We start from the raw sequence: 16,675 nt of genomic DNA, 5'->3' as shown, positions 1-16,675 counted from the left end.
TAGGGGAGGTCAATAGTAGTATAAATTTAAAATCTCGACTGAATTTTACCGTTGCGTTAGCCGCCATCTTGATTTTAAACGAGAACGGTTTTTGCTCAATATCTCCGTCATTTTCAACTTTTCGACAAAAAATATAGAACTGAAATTGTTGAAAATGCGATTTTCTATAATTTCGTTTATTATAATTTTTTTGGTGCGGTCCATATTTCCGAATTATGGGGAAAACAGTGACAGTTAAAGCATAATTATTGATTTATTGAATTATCTCGTTTATTATTACTTTTACAACAAATTTTAACCTATACAAAAATGAAGAGAATTAAATTTTGTACAATTTTGATCTCTTTCATTTTTTTGATAAAATCAATATTTAAGGTAGTACGTATGCGGAAAAGGCGCGAGCGTAAGACCTGATTGATTTTAAAGCAATTGTTTTTGTTCAATATCTTCCCCATTTTCAACTTTTCGACAAAAAGTGTAAGGACTGAAATTGTTGCAATTACGATTTACTACAATTTTTCGAGAGAACCAGTGGCGGGTCTAAGAGAGGGGGGGAATGGAAAAATTCCCCCCAACGGGGTCCAAAATTTAAAAAAAATTGTTGAAATATTAAAATATGTTAGCTGACATGAAACTTAATTATTGACAGACAAATTCAACCAATAAAACCCGCTAGTTAATAAAATTAAGTGAACTTAATGCATATAAGTTAGTATTTATGTCTTTTATGTACTTAGTTTGGTTGGTGTTTCATTGGAAGTTTCAAAAATTGTATAAAATATAATTCTCTTTATTTTTTTATGTACAATTATGTCGTAAAGTTAATAATAAATGAGGCAATTCAATAATTATGCTTCCCCTCCGCTTCCACTATTTTCCTCCTTAACTCGGAGAATATTGATCGCATAAAAAAATTGTGGAAAAGAAATTGTAGAAAATTGCGTTTCCAACAATTTTAGTTCCTACCGTTTTTGTCGAAAATGGCGGAGATATTAAGCAACAACGGTTTCCTTTAAAATCAATATGGCGGCTAACGCAACCTCGGAATTCAGTCGAGATTTTAAATGTACACTACTATTAATCTCCCCTAAAGGATAGAATTATAAAATTTGGGGCAGCTCGGAAAAAAGATTCAATTCAGTAATTATGCTCCCCTACCACTTTTTACTATTTTCCCACTTAACTCGGAAAATATCAACCGCATGAAAAAAATTGTTAAAAAGAAATTGTAGGAAATCATATTTGGAACAATTTAAGTTGAAAATGGCGTAGATATTGAACAAAAACAATTGCTACAAAATCAATCAGGTCTTACGCTCTCGCCTTTATCGCATACATACTACCTTAAATATTAACTTTAGCAAAAAAATGAAAGAAACTAAAATTTTCTAGAATTCAATTCTCTCTATTTTTGTATAGGAACATTTTTGTCGTAAAACTAACAATAAACGAGATAATTCAATAATTATGCTCTACTTATATATAACTGTCACTATTTTCCGCTATAACTCGGAAAATATCGATCGCACGAAAAAATTATAAAAATAGAAATGATAGAAAATTACATTTTCAACAATTTTGGTTGGAATACTTTTTGTCGAAAAGTTGAAAATGGCGGAGATATTGAGCAAAAACGGTTCTCGTTTAAAATCAAGATGGCGGCTAACGCAATGGCGGAATTCAGTCGAGATTTTAAATTTACACTACTATTGACCCCCCTAAAGATTAAAAAAAATAAAATTTGGGGCAGCTCCTAATGCAAGGTTAGGCCTGTTATTCGTCTAACCCGACTGGATTATAATGCATTCAAACACTCATTTAACCATGGCTGTTGCTTTTAACCTGCAATAAAAAAAAATAGAATTAGAATAAATCAACACCTATTAAGGCGGGTCCACATCAATAAAAATTTGTGTATGTGTTGTATTTTAAAATACAGAAAAAATATTTGCGGGGCAAATTTAAATCTGGTCAAGTATTTTTACGAAGTAAATATTTGTACCGCCGAATCCACTTAGCGACAAGTGGATAATCAAGTCCGCACTAGCATTGCTGTGCGGGGCAAATTTCTTTTGAAGTCTATTGAAAAACCGACAGCATGACGGATAGCGTGCGTTGTTCGCCACGAAAATATCTTTGCGTTAATGCATGCGGCACACAGTCCACATCAACAAAAATTTCAGCGTACACGAGCAAATTTGCGTCAAATACAACGTACAACATAAATTTTTATTGATGTGGATCCGCCTTTATGTTTCAAATAATACTAAAAAACGAAGGTCAGTATAAACTTGATCTGGTTGAACTTTAATGTTGATTCATCAGCAGATTTGTAATTCATTTTATATGTGATTTAATAAGTTTCTTTAATCATATCATATTTTTTCATATATATATAATCTTTATCCCATCTACCCTGAGGTGTAGGGATTTGTTTCTGATTTTTTCATTATTTTTTTGTTCTTCGCAAATTTCTTTCATATCTTTCTGTTTTCTGTTAGTTTTTTTGGCATCGCTGCATGTTGTTCTCCTCTTTTCCAAAATATTTATTATTACTGCATTCCATTGTTTTCTTGGTCTACCACGTTTTTTCCTTTCTATATTTCTACTTCCCAGATTCTTTTAACAGGTATATTATCACTCATTCTTTGAAGGTGTCCCCACCAACCCAGCTGTCTTTCTTCGATAAAGTTTCTAATGGTTCTATTTCTAATTCTTCCTTTATTTTTATATTCTTAACTCTATCTCTGAAGATTGGAGTTTGGCGTGCATAAGCTCTATCCACAAAAAAAGGTGACAAGAAGAAATGTAAAAATTACAGAGGTATAAGCGTTATTAGCTCATTGGGGAGGTTGTACGGTCGATTGATAAAAGAACGAATTGAAAACCAATATGAGGAAATAGAAGATCAAAGTGGATTCCGTGCTGGCAGATCTTGTGTTGATAATATATTTGTACTTCTTATAGGAAACGAACAGCCAGAAATTTACCGACTCATTTATTGTTCGTTGACTTAGAGAAGGCCTATGATACAGTACCCTTAAAAAGATTATTTGAAGTATTGACGAAGGCAGGCCTAAGTAAGGCATACATGAACACCATAGAGAACATGTACATAAATGCAAAAAGTGCCGTTAAAATGGAAAATAAAATTTCAGACCCGTTTCCTGTAACAAAAGTCTTAAGACAAGGATGTTCTTTGTCCCCAACCCTATTTACAATCTATATTCAGGAAGCATTAAACAACTGGAGGAGAAAATGCACAGGAATGGGAATAGAACTTGGAAACAAGTACCTAACAAATCTTTTCTTCGCAGACGATCAAGTGATTATGGCAAATGATGAGGAAGACATGGATTATATGATTCGAAAGTTAACCGAAGAATACGAAAATTGGGGACTCACAATCAATATAAACAAAACAGAATACCTTAGAATTAAAGACGAAGAAAGAGACCCAGAACTCTCGATTAGAGATATAAAACAATGCGCAGAATTTAAATACTTAGGGACAGTCATAGCGAAGGAAGGAACATCGAAACGGGACATCCAGCACAAAATACAACAGGGTCGAAATGTGGTACAAACACTAAACTCGTTACTTTGGTCTCCTAAAATTAGTTTACAAACCAAAATGACAATCTACAAGTCGGTTGTAGAACCAATTTTGACGTACGGATCTGAATGTTAGCGAATGACAATGAATGAAAAGAAAAAACTGAAAGTAGTAGAAATGGACTATCTGAGAAGAGCGTGTCGGATATCTAGACTTAATCACATCCCAAATGAAGAAATAAGAAGAAGGACAAGAAGAATCTACAATACCGTAATACAATAGAATCCAAACAACTTTTATGGTACGGGCATGTAATGCGAATGGATGATGAACGATGGCCAAAACAGGCTTTAAACTATGTTCCATGGAATAGAAGAAGAAGAGGAAGACCAGCACTGGAATGGAGAGAACGAATCAGAGAAATAATGAGAGATAGAGCCATAAATGAGGAAGAATGGACCGACCGAAAAAGGTGGAGATAGAAATGCGGGATGCGGCAGAGGCTGTAGAACCCCCGTAGGTATATATAACTCTATCTCTTCTTGTCACTCCCATTACTCTTCTTAGATATTTCATATCTATTGTCTGCAGTTTAGTTTTATCCCTTTTTGACAATATCCACGATTCACATCCATATGTGAGTACAGGTCTATACACAGTTTTGTATACACTCATTTTCGTTTTTCTTGATATTTCTCGTCTATTTACAAGTCCACTGTTTACTGCATAATAATAGTATATTTGTTTTTTTGTATTTTATAGTTTATATCTATTTCTTGTTGTCCGTTTTCTTCAAATATTACACCTAGGTATTGATATTTACTGACTTCCTCTATTTCTACTCCATCTATCTATTTGCATATTTATCCTTTTCCTATCTCTATCTATTACCATTGTCTTTGTCTTACTCTTATTCAATTTCATACCGTACTTTGTTAATACCGCATTTCACACTATCAAGCTTTCTCTTAAGGTGATACAGTAGCGATCAACAGGTAGCAAAAACGCGTTCCAAGATTGCGGCTGTAATTTTGAATATTTTTTCGAGATATTTGGCACACGTATTCGTAATATAATAAAGAAGAAGAGCCCAATTTGAAAAATATATTAATATGTGGAAATTACTCTGTAATTAAATACAATATTAAAAAAACGAGCCTGTACCGCTATTAAGAAGAACAAAAAAATAAACTTTCTTTAAATAAACTTTTTTATCCGATGCCTAGATTTTGTGTCATTTTGGAACTACTAAAATTTTTTATTTCATTAGTAGTTCCAAAATGACACAAAATCTAGGCATCGGATAAAAAAGTTTATTTGAAGAAAGTGTATTTTTTATTCTTCTTAATGGCGGACCAGGCTCGTTTTTTAATATTGTATTTAATTACAGAGTAATTTCCACATATGAATATATTTTTCAAATTGGGCTCTGTACCGCCATTCTTTATTATATTATGAATACGTGTGCCAAATATCTCAAAAACATATTCAAAATTACAGCCGCAATCTTGGAACGCGTTTTCGCTACCTGTTGATCGCTACAGTTTCCTCTTAAGTCTTTCTAGTTTCCTGTTGTAATAACCACACCATCCGCAAATGCACATGCCGTCATCCCTATTTGGTCTAATTTCCTCTATCCTATGTATTTTGGTTGAGTTCTTTGTTTAGTTTCTCCTATTATTTCATCCATAAATATTATGAATAGAAGCGGACTGAATCCCCCTCCCTGTCTAACTCCTACATTTGTAGCAAATTTTTCTGATATCATATTATATCTTATTACTTCATATAAACTTTGTTTCTTTATATAAACCTTTATGTAAACCTTTGTTTCTTTATATACACTTTGTATTACCCTTATTTGTTTCTGATTTACATTTTTCCTTTTTAAACATTTCCAAATTGTTGCTCTATTTACTTTATCAAATGCCTTTTCCATGTCCATAAAGGCTAAATATATGGGTTTCCACTTTGAGATTCTGTTATTGTTTTTTCTGTGATCAATCTCAATTTTCTCTCTATTATTTTCTCGTATATTTTTGTTATTGTGCTTAATAATGTTATTCCCCTATAATTGTTAGAATCTTTGTATTGGCATTATTAGGCCCATTCTACAAACTTCAGGCGTTGTTTCTTCCCTCCATGCTATGTCTATATCCAAGAATACTAGTTTTCCACTATTTCCGTATATTTTATCATTTCCGATGTTATATTATCTCTTCCTGGTGCTTTGCCGTTCTTTAGACTCCTTATTGGTTCTTCTAACTCTTCTCTAGTTATCTCTTTCTATATTCCATTTTTCCTCTTCCATTTCATTATCTTGATTTTCTGCTTTCTGTTCTGTGTTTAGTAAATTATTGAAGTATTCTTTCCATCTTTCCATTATCTCTTTCTCCTGTATCAGTATCTCCCCAATTTCGTTTTTTATTGCAGTTGTATTTATATCTACTTTTTCTTTTCTAAGATTTTTGAGAACTTTGTAGAATAGCTTCTGATTAACTACATTATCTCTTTCCATTTTCTCTCCAAATTCTGTCCAACTTCTCTGTTTCTCGCTCATTACCATTTGTTTTACTATGTTTCTCTGTTCCTTGTAACTTGTATGATTTGCTTCTGTTCTATTATTTAAATACTCTTTCCATATTTTCTTCTTTTTTCTTACTTGTTCTTTCATTTCATTTGTCCACCAAGATGTTTGTTTCTTATTGTTGTCTTTATTGTAAGTCCCACAGGCGTCCTTTTCTACCTGTATTACAATATTTTTAAAGGTTTACCATTTTGTTTCTAGCAGCGTCTGTATCATTTCTTCTTGATATTTATTTATTTCTCACGATACTATCTGTTGATATTTTTCTGCTCTCTCTTTATTTTTCAGTTTGTAAGTCCTTATTCTTATGTCCTTTTTTCTTTTCTTTGCATGTCTGAGATCTATTTTCTTCGCTTCTGAATTTAGCTATGAGCTAATAATTTCGTATCTTTAATGAACCTTTAAACTTCGCCAGTGGTGGAAGAAGAAACAAATGTGTGGATTAAGTGTTAGATGAGTCATTGTAAATCTCAAGCCAATATTGAGCTATATATTTTATTATAATAATATTAAAAATAAGAACATCTACATAATATATTATTATAATAATATTAAAAATAAGAACATCTACATAATATACGCCAGCTATGCCGATGTGCGCTTTTGTCTTGGGGATGGTTCCCATCTCTTCTCAGGAGTGGAAAATTTTTTGGTCAGAATAACCACAACCTGATTTTAAGCAAAAAGTGTTCTATAATTTTTTTTGAAAACTCAATTTGAGTAATTTATGGTTGAAAATTTGTCATTTTCATTGAAGAATGTGACCTTTTAGTCTAAGAGCTAGTGAACCCTCCGACTAACGATCGTCCTGTAAGGCTAAAAATTTTTCTAGTGATAATTCATAGCACACCAAGGCTAAAAACCATGACCTGGCAGGCCTCAGCGGTGCACGTGTATCTACCAGGTGAATCGAAAAGTGCAAATTTAGGGGGTAAAATAAACTTTCTCCTGTAAGGTTTAAATTTAAGTATGTGTTTGAGTAAGTCATTTAGAAGAAATGTGTACAATGAGAGGCGATTCTGAAGAGCATAAAACCTTGCCAGGCGAAGGGAAAGATTATGGGTTTTTCCTAAAATTATTCTTTTTGCATCGAACAAATTTTTTTGAGGTTTTTTGAATAATTTCAAACAGAAAACGTCTTTTGTGATTTTTCTCTAAGTTAATAGTTTTTGTTATATGAGCGATTGAAAATTTTGAAAATTGTGAAATCGGCCATTTTTAACCCTAAATCGCACATTTATCTAAAAATTTCAATGTTGCCAAGGTACGTAGACATTCTTTAAACATTGATTGATGAAATCCCGAAGAATTTTTTGCAATAAAATATCGAAAACCCCTTTGTTTTTTTAATTGCTAATCAAGCGTGTGCGACACTGTAGTATAAGTGAGGACGTTTGAGTTTGCATAAATTCATTATCTCGAGAATGGGCAAATTTCAAGAGAAATCCTCAGACAGGTCGATTTTTATTTTTGAATTAGGACTTTTTGGCATATATATAATACTAGTGACGTCATCCATCTGGGCGTGATGATGTAATCGATGATTTTTTTAAATAAGGGTAAGGGTTGTGTGATAGCTCATTTGAAAGGTTATTTAATTCTCTATTCAGCAATATAAACATTAACATAATTATTTATACAGGGTGTACAAAAAAAATGTTTCTTCTATTTGTCAAATTTAATCAAAGTTAATTTAATAAAAAAAATTTTTTTGTACACCCTGTATAAATAAGTATATTAATGTTTATATTAGTAAATAGAAAATTTAATAACCTTTCAAATGAGCTATCACACAACCCCCACTCTCATTTAAAAAAATCATCGATTACGTCATCACGCTCAGATGGATGACGTCACTAGTATTATATATATATATGCCAAAAAGTCCTAATTTAAAAATAAAAATCGACCTGTCTGAGGATTTCTCTTGAAATTTGCCCATTCTCGAGATAATGAATTTATGCAAACTCAAACGTCCTCACTTATACGTTTTCTGTTTGGAATGATTCAAAAAACCTAAAAAAAAATTGGTTCGATGCAAAAAGAATAATTTTAGAAAAAACCCCTAATCTTTCCCCTCGCCTGGCAAGGTCTTATGCTCTTCAGAATCGCCTGTCATTGTACACATTTCTTCTGAATGACTTACTCAAACACATACTTAAATTTAAACCTTACAGGAGAAAGTTTATTTTACTCCCTAAATTTGCACTTTTCGATTCACCTGGTAGATACACGTGCACCACTGAGGCCTGCCAGGTCATAGTTTTTAGCCTTGGTGTGCTATGAATTATCACTAGACAAATTTCTAGCCTTACAGGACGACCGTTAATCGGAGGGTTCACTAGCTCTTAGACTATTTTCGGATGCTTTTTTGCGAATACCAACAATTATGCAGCTAACGAAAAACACTATATAAAATTTTTTTGTAGCTTATGAAAAATCAAAGAGATTCGTTTCTTTATAAATCTTCTAGTTATAATACAAAAAGAGATATAGTAGGTGAAAAGAGATGTTTGTTGGTGCGTGCTCAAATTGATGTGTTCAACTTAAAATAACAGAGAAATGGTCGATTTTAAGGGTATAATGCTCTCAGTATCTTTTGTAGTGCTTGAAAAGACCTTTAAAATGAGTGCTGTTAAATGTTGATTACATTCAAACTAAGCGAGATATATTCCAAAAAAGTTTATGGCTAATTTATTTTAAGATAAAATGCGATGTACATTATTTAACCCCTTATCCACCAGATTTAACCCATTTATTTAACCCATGGTGCGAAAACGCACCATTTTTTTGTAGAATTTTTTTTGACAATTCGTTAATTTTTTTAAATCGTATTTTTTAAGCAACCAGAAGATATAAGTGAAACTAAATTTAATTTTGTTTAATTTCCAAATTCGTGTTTTCATCACAAAAATATTTTCTAAATGACATTTTCAGTCCGTCAACTCAACTTTATTTTTACTGTAGTAATTTTATTGGCATAACACTTTTGTGGTCAAATAACTTAAAACATTATTTTTTTAACCTGTTTGTACATCAATTGTTATAAAGATACAAAAAAAAAATCTGAGTCATCTAATCTCGTGTTTGAAAATAATGGTTCGATAACGAACCATTGGCAGAAGTCAACTTATAATCCTGTGTGATCAGGAATTTCAATGTGACGCACAGGCAGTAATTTGTTGGCATATTTTTTTATTATGTGTAAAAGCACGTATCCACCATGCTTGTGCTCCTAGCTCCTGCAACTGCTTCACATAGTGGATACATTTGGCGCTCCCGGACTGTGCAATTGTGCGCACTCTGCCTCGGCGCTCCAATCTGTGGCGGTTTATATGTAAGGGAGCGCATACCGTATCGATTGGAGCAGTTGCAGGGAGCGCAGAGCGGAAGAGGTTCGTGTACATAGTGGATGGTTGGCACCTTAACGGTCTAATAGGTGGCGGTTTATATGTAGAGGAAGGCGCATGCATGTAGATGGGAGCAGTTGCAGGGAGCGCGGAGCGCAAGATGTTGTGAACATAGTGGATGGTTGGCGCTCCCGGACCGTGCAACAGTGCACGCTCCGCCTCTGTGGTCCAATATTACGAACGCATACATTCCTTTAGAAAGACGGGTATTCTGGTATTCAGTTTTGTTATAATCTAGGTGGGGACGGGGGCTACATAAGGGAGGTTGTGTAGTGTTGTAGACAATATGTCGATTTGTCGAGCTTATGCAACTGGCACAGTGCGAGATACAAGATTGAAAAGTGTAAATTGGAAACATCTAAAATAATTGCTAAGGTAGAGGGCCATTAGACTTCGTTTTTGACAAAGAAGCTAAAGAAGGTGTAGGCAATGTTCTAACCATACTATTTTTGTTTATCAAAAATGCCAGGTCCATTTATACTCTAAATGTTTTGAGACTTCACAAAAATAAAATTGTGTATTTCAATTTTTATATCTCAGTCCCTCCAAAGGTTCGAAAACAAACCATTTTGTTGTGACACCTGCCATTATCAAAGTGTAAAACATTTTTTTACGAATGTTTATTTTACTGCAGTTAATCAAATATATTACATATTATTGCAGTATTTCTTTGCTTGGCGGTTAGTGGGTTAAATGCATCATTTTACTTCTACAATACCTTTTATTATAGTGTTATGTTTAAAATGCATGGTTTTTGAAATAAATAATTTCATTATAAAGAAATACTGTAATGAAAGAAAAAGCAAAATTTTTATCTAAAAAGCCATACATTTTTGTAGTGTATCTCTTATCATTTTCGAGTTACATGGAGAAAAAGAAAGATATTTAAGAAAATTTAAAAATGTGTTCTATAATTTTGATCTTACAGTAGAACCCCGCAAATCCGAACTAATTGGGGGGACAGCCTGTTCGGATTCCGAAAAGTTCGGATTATCCGAAAGTTAGCCTAACTACTAGTTCAAAGCTTCCATTGTCGTTGATTTTTTGAGTAGCTAAACGTTCTCGCAAGAGTGTGGTCAATATTTTTGGAGTCAAGTTGACTCAAGAACCAAAAGTTTATTTTTAACCTTTAAAAACACTAATAATACTTAAGAATAATATACTTTTCAATAAATAATTATTTAGCAAGTATAAATTGGGAGGGACTGTTTCTTAGTGGTACAGCTGATAGTATGGTGGTCATTTTTTATGATATAATTTACTCATTGATAGAACACTTTGTTCCACTTAAGAAATATAAGATCTCTACCTTTCCCTCTTGGTTCTCCTCAGAGCTGCGTAACCTAATTGTATGTAAAAAACAGGCCCACACACAATATAAAATTAGTAATAGGCAAGATGATTATGACCGTTTCGTGGCTTTAAGAAATCAGTGTGAAATTTTAAGAGCAGACTGTCAGAAACAGTATTTAGATAGGATACAAAACAACATTTCCGATAATCCAAAATATTTTTGGTCTTACATTAAAAGCAAAAGAAATGGGTATAACATACCAACTACAATGGTCTATAATGACAGGGTTGGCTTGAATGTCAAGGACTCTGCCAATATGTTTGCAAAATATTTCTCATCTGTCTACTCAGATGACCAACAAGATACTTTACCTTTTTTTAGTTTTGAAAGTTCGATTTGTTTGAGTTCGATAATACTTACAGCAACTGAGGTCTATGATACTATTGCAAGTTGTAAAAACCGATTATGTGCAGGGCCGGATGGAATCCCAGCCTATTTTCTGAAAAAATGTATATGTGTACTTACAAAACCAATTTTGTTTATTTTTAACAGATCACTTGGTACTGGTAGCTTTCCCAGTCTCTGGAAGAAGAGCTTTTTAAAGCCGATTTTTAAATCAGGTGCAAGGAACGACATATCAAACTATCGAGCTGTCTGTAATCAGTCAGAGCTGCCAAAGTTGCTTGATTGTTTGGTTAGTAAGAAACTGACATGGTGTTTTAGAGGCATTTTTAATCCTGAACAATTTGGCTTTATGAAAGGGAGGTCAACAGATGCCAGCCTAGTTTTGTATGTCAATCATATATATAACAGCTTTGAAAAGGGATTCCAGGTTGACTCGATCTATACTGACTTTTCTAAAGCATTTGATCGGGTTAACCATGGGGTCCTATTACAAAAACTAAGAGCTTTGGGTATTGTGGATCCCCTTCTTTAGTGGATTTCAGAATTTATTAGCGGCCGTACGCAGGCAGTTAACTTAGGAGGTGTTACTTCGATTGAAATAACAGTTCCATCGGGCGTGCCGCAAGGCTCTCATTGTGGCCCTGTTTTGTTTTGCTTGTTTCTGGTTGATCTAGTAGAAAAAATTAAAAATTGTAGTGTTCTTATGTTTGCTGATGATGTAAAACTGTTTAGAAAAATTCAATCCTGGGATGATGCTGTTATACTACAGGAAGATCTTAAATCTTTTTATGATTGGTGCAGTTTAAACAGAATGTCACTTAATATAAACAAATGTCATAAAATGACGTTCTCGAGGAAAAGAAATCCAATTACATTCGTTTATTATATTAATAACTTGCCATTAGCCTCTAAAAATGAAGTATCAGATTTGGGAATCTGGTTAGACACCAAACTGTCATTCTCATGCCACATCAATCAAGTAACAAACAGGGCGATGAAAGTACTGGGATTTATCCAACGCACATCTATAGACCTATCTTTGTTCACATTTAGAAAACTTTATTGTGGTTTCGTTAGGCCCATTCTAGAGTTTGGATCAGTTGTATGGTCCCCATCATACAACTGTTACATTGAACATATTGAAAGAGTCCAAAATAAATTTTTGAGGGTAGCAGCTTATAAGAGTGGATACAGGAGAGAGGAATAAGACTATCAGTGGGTAAGAGATAGTCTAAATTTACCAATACTTGAGTCAAGGAGGACATTGTTAGATTTATGCTTCCTACACAAAGTTATTAATGCTTTCATAGATTGTCCTCAATTGATATCACTTTTTAGTCTTAAAGTTCCTAGTAGAAGCAACAGACAATCAGAAATCTTTTCAGTGCCATTTCACCACACTAATTTTGGTATAAATGAACCGACTACACGATTGGTTCGGAGTGCTAAGACAAATGGATATTTTTGACTCCAAAATTGGTTTGTTCCAAAAACAACTAAGGGGTATCTTACAATAAATTTGTTGTAGTTCTGTATTGTTCTTACAATATGTTTGTTTGTATTATTCTGATGTGTTTATTATTTTAATAATTTATTATTGTTGAGGTGTAACTTGTAAAAGTCTTGTTGTGTGTAAAACTTGTAAATGGATGCCGTAAATAAATAAATAAATAAATAAATAAATATTTATGTTTAAGAAATTTTAAATGCAAAGTCCTATTAATCCTACATTGTCCAATTTTCTGGTCTTACTCTGTATAATAAACATGTTATTAACTTTTTGTCTTGAATTTTTTAATCTTTTTCACTTTCCGTTGGTTCGGATTTGCCGAAAGTTCGGATTAGCGGGGTTCTACTGTATTTTCTTCAAAAACCGTTCATTTTAAATCCGTCCAACGTTTTAAATACAAAAATAACACTATAATAAAATTAGGGGTTAAATATACTTCTCATTTTTCCTTAAAATAACTGTTATCATTTTTTGTTGCACCATATCTCGCTTAGTTTGAATGTAATCGACATTTTAACAGTGCTTGTTTTAAAGGTCTTTTCAAGCACTACAAAAGATATTTCTAGCATTACACCCCTACATCGACTATTTCTCTGTTATTCTTAATTGAATATACTGATTTGAGCATGCACCAAAAAATCTCTGTTCAGCTACCATAACTCTTTTTGTATTATAACTAGAAGATTTATGAAGAAACGAGTCTCTTTGATTTTTCATAAGCTACAAAAATGTTTTATACAGTTTTTTCGTTAGATGCATAATTTTCCTTATGTAGGGGAAATATTCAATCTTATTGAATGTCCAATTTTGTAATGCGCAGGCGTTCTACCTCTGGGTACGTTCGAAATATACAGCGCGAATTGGCATAGTATTTCATATTAGACATTTCAACTGTCAAACCCCGTCCTTTCAGTTATGTCGAAAAGAGGCTAATTTTTTACTAACTTGATTGACCTATAGAGGCATAGAACAAGCATGAAAACCTTAAAAATTACAAATGAAAAAAAAGCAAAACAAATCAAAATTGAGAAAAACAATGGAAGAAAAAAGATTCATAAATGATTTGTCCAGTTAATGATGATATGTGTATTACAATAATACATAATATGTAAAAAATAAACTAAAAGAAACTTATATAAAGGACCAGGCAACACTCCATATCCCTTACACTCCCGAAACTATGTAAGTTGACATATAAAGTTGTTCAGTCTATTTTTCAATTTATATGGGAACAAAGAGATATACTAATTTTTTTCAGAATTTTGGTATGTCACTTTGACAGATTTTATTGATACTCACGATTGTGTTTTCCAGGAGTATATGCATGACATGCACAATTGTGTGACTGACACATTTGTGAGTACTGGGAGTGTATGACTACTCCCCCTAGAAAACAAAACAAATAAATTATAACATTTTACAACATTTATTAGTAATATTAAGTACACATAATATTGTCATTTATTACAAATGTTAATAACTAGTATATTTTTAACACATTATTTGTTGTGAAAGTTAAAAAACAATTTTGATTTTTGCTCATACAGAGATAAACTTTACATTTGCTACATGAAACTCTTGACCTACTCTTACAGGATTCCAATCTGCAACATAAAGGATTTTTTAGATCTTCCAAGACAGGCCAGTGATTAAAACCATCATATCTTTTGTCAGTGCAAGGTAAAGGTGACGGTCTCATTTTCTTTGGACGAGGGTCTTCATGTTCATCTTCTGTGTCCACGTTTTCTGTATTTGGACTTTTCGTTCCACATAACAAATAATCTGCTAGTTCTAAGCGAAAGGATAATAAATCTTTAATATCTTTTGATTTGTATTGGTTACTTCGGCAGTCGCGACGGTATTCCATCCAACTGTTAACAATAGCTAAATCAAATAGATGTAGGATTACCTTTAATGTCCATTTGCGAGTTTTGAAGAAAGTTCTAAACACTCCATCATCTGATCGCAGATATCGACTCCACCCATCTTTTCGTTGTAAATTTTAATTACGTTTGGACATGGAACCTCTACACGACTAGCACTAGCTTTATCCCATCGTTTGACTAAATGTGTGGGTTCTTGGCCAAAATCCGTAGATGCCATTAAAACGGATTTATTATCTTTCCATTTAGTGATACATATCTTCTGATCACTGCTAACAACCTGCTCAGAATCGCCTCTTTTCATCTGATTATCTGTTTTAAATGTAAATCCTTTAAAACGATTGTTCATAATAGTTCCTGTGCCATGTATTTGTAGCTCAGATAATTTGAGCAACAAAGGTATCGTCGAAAAATATCTGTCGAAGAATACAAAGCTATTAACCGGTAACGTTTCCACTAGCCTAAGGATGACTGACGGTCCGAGTCCCAGTTCTTTATTTCTTAAATTGGTACTTGTTCCTTGATATATTTCAAAATCTAGGACAGTACCATCACTTTTTGATAAAACGAAATTTTTTAAACCCACAGGTCTTGGTTTATTTTTTACATATTGCCGAAGAGCACATCGACCAAGAAACGGAATCATCTGTTCGTCTATTGAGAATGCAGCTTCAGATTCTCTCTTTAATTCCCGACATCGGCTTCTGACTAAATCGATCATTGGCTGAACTCTCACAGACGATTATTTTTTTAAATTTCTTCTGTTACCGTGCATACATCCACAATATGAAGATTGACTCTCAAGAGGTACAACCTATCTCTTGGAATCGCATCCGCAATTACAGGAAGTTTAAAGCGACTGCTCCAATATAAATGAATTCGAGGGAATTTTAAACAACCCATCACTGCATGGATTCCAAAAAAATTTTTTATTTCTTCAGGAGTTACTTTGGGTTTAAGTTCCCTTCCGTGTTTTTGTAAATAAAATTGTGCAGTACGTTCTGCACACAGTTGAAAAAATGAGTTTCCTAAATACTTTTCAAAGTAACACCATGGTGTTAAAACTTCAGTGGGATCTGGAAGTATTGTTTCGGGTATATTTTCATTTTTAAATGGATTAGTTCTACCCCAATTTAGCATTGATGATTTTTGGAGATTTTGTACAGTACTGGGAACTGCTGAATCATTTTCGTCTCCACTTTCATCAGATTTATCACTTTCTTCAATTTCATCATCTTGTACACACAAATTCTCCTCTTCAGACGGTACCCAATCATCATCATCATCTTCGAGTTCAATTTCCAAATCGGAATCAATTTCATCCAGCAGTTCGTAGATTTCATCTGGATGAGCAGCCAGTCTCGCCATGTCAACTTTTCTAGTTGTTCCTGAAAAAGAAACCCTTGTTATCAGTTTTGTTCACTGAATCATTATTTATTTTTTTTACATTGTTACACCATTTACTCCCGGCCTACATAAACGTGAAACACTTCAAAACTTACATTGACACCGCTCACTCCTGACCCTCACAAACGTGTTGTTCTTCAAAACACGTTTGTGGATTTGTAACCACAAATTAGTATTGAATGATTTTGTCTAAATAGGTAAACATACACAATTTGTGACGACTATCCACCAAAATAAATATTTTAAAACAAATAAAAATGTGTACTTACGTATAAAAGCCATATTAACACACTTGACAAAAAGTCGTTACCATTCACTGAACAATATCATACTGATCTAAGCAAATTTTCGGTATTCTCCCGCGACAATATGATAGACACGTGCACCCACTATCGTGTCGTAGAGCAGCAACTGGTGCAAAATGATATTTTAAACCTAATATCACTTATAAATAAGACGCTCACAATTGTGTATGGAGCGTAAGGGATATGGAAAAATGGTCCTGGTCAAATTTGATGAAAGTTTGGTCAATGATACTTCTTGATGTGTAGATTAAAAAAGTCCATGGCACCTGGGTCTGAATAACTACTATTCTTGAGTTACAGCCTTCTGAAGTTATTGGA

The 16,675-nt window shown here is 33.2% G+C and overlaps 1 protein-coding gene across 1 annotated transcript; it reads right to left on the bottom strand.

Annotated features, from left to right (window-relative positions):
• Positions 1-15,395: 15,395 nt before the first annotated feature.
• LOC126891462 (uncharacterized) lies at positions 15,396-16,013 on the bottom strand. The gene has a single exon (XM_050660639.1). It carries the CDS (start codon positions 16,011-16,013, stop codon positions 15,396-15,398), a length of 618 nt encoding a protein of 205 aa, XP_050516596.1.
• Positions 16,014-16,675: the final 662 nt, after the last annotated feature.

The sequence above is a fragment of the Diabrotica virgifera genome, chromosome 9 (assembly GCF_917563875.1).
Source record: "Diabrotica virgifera virgifera chromosome 9, PGI_DIABVI_V3a".
In the NCBI taxonomy this organism is placed as follows: Eukaryota; Metazoa; Arthropoda; class Insecta; order Coleoptera; family Chrysomelidae; genus Diabrotica; species Diabrotica virgifera.
This window is presented reverse-complemented; position numbering and strand designations above follow the sequence as displayed.

Excerpts from the sequence above, each read along its gene's own strand:
- LOC126891462 (XM_050660639.1), bottom strand. The coding sequence starts at position 16,013 with ATGGCGAGACTGGCTGCTCATCCAGATGAAATCTACGAACTGCTGGAT.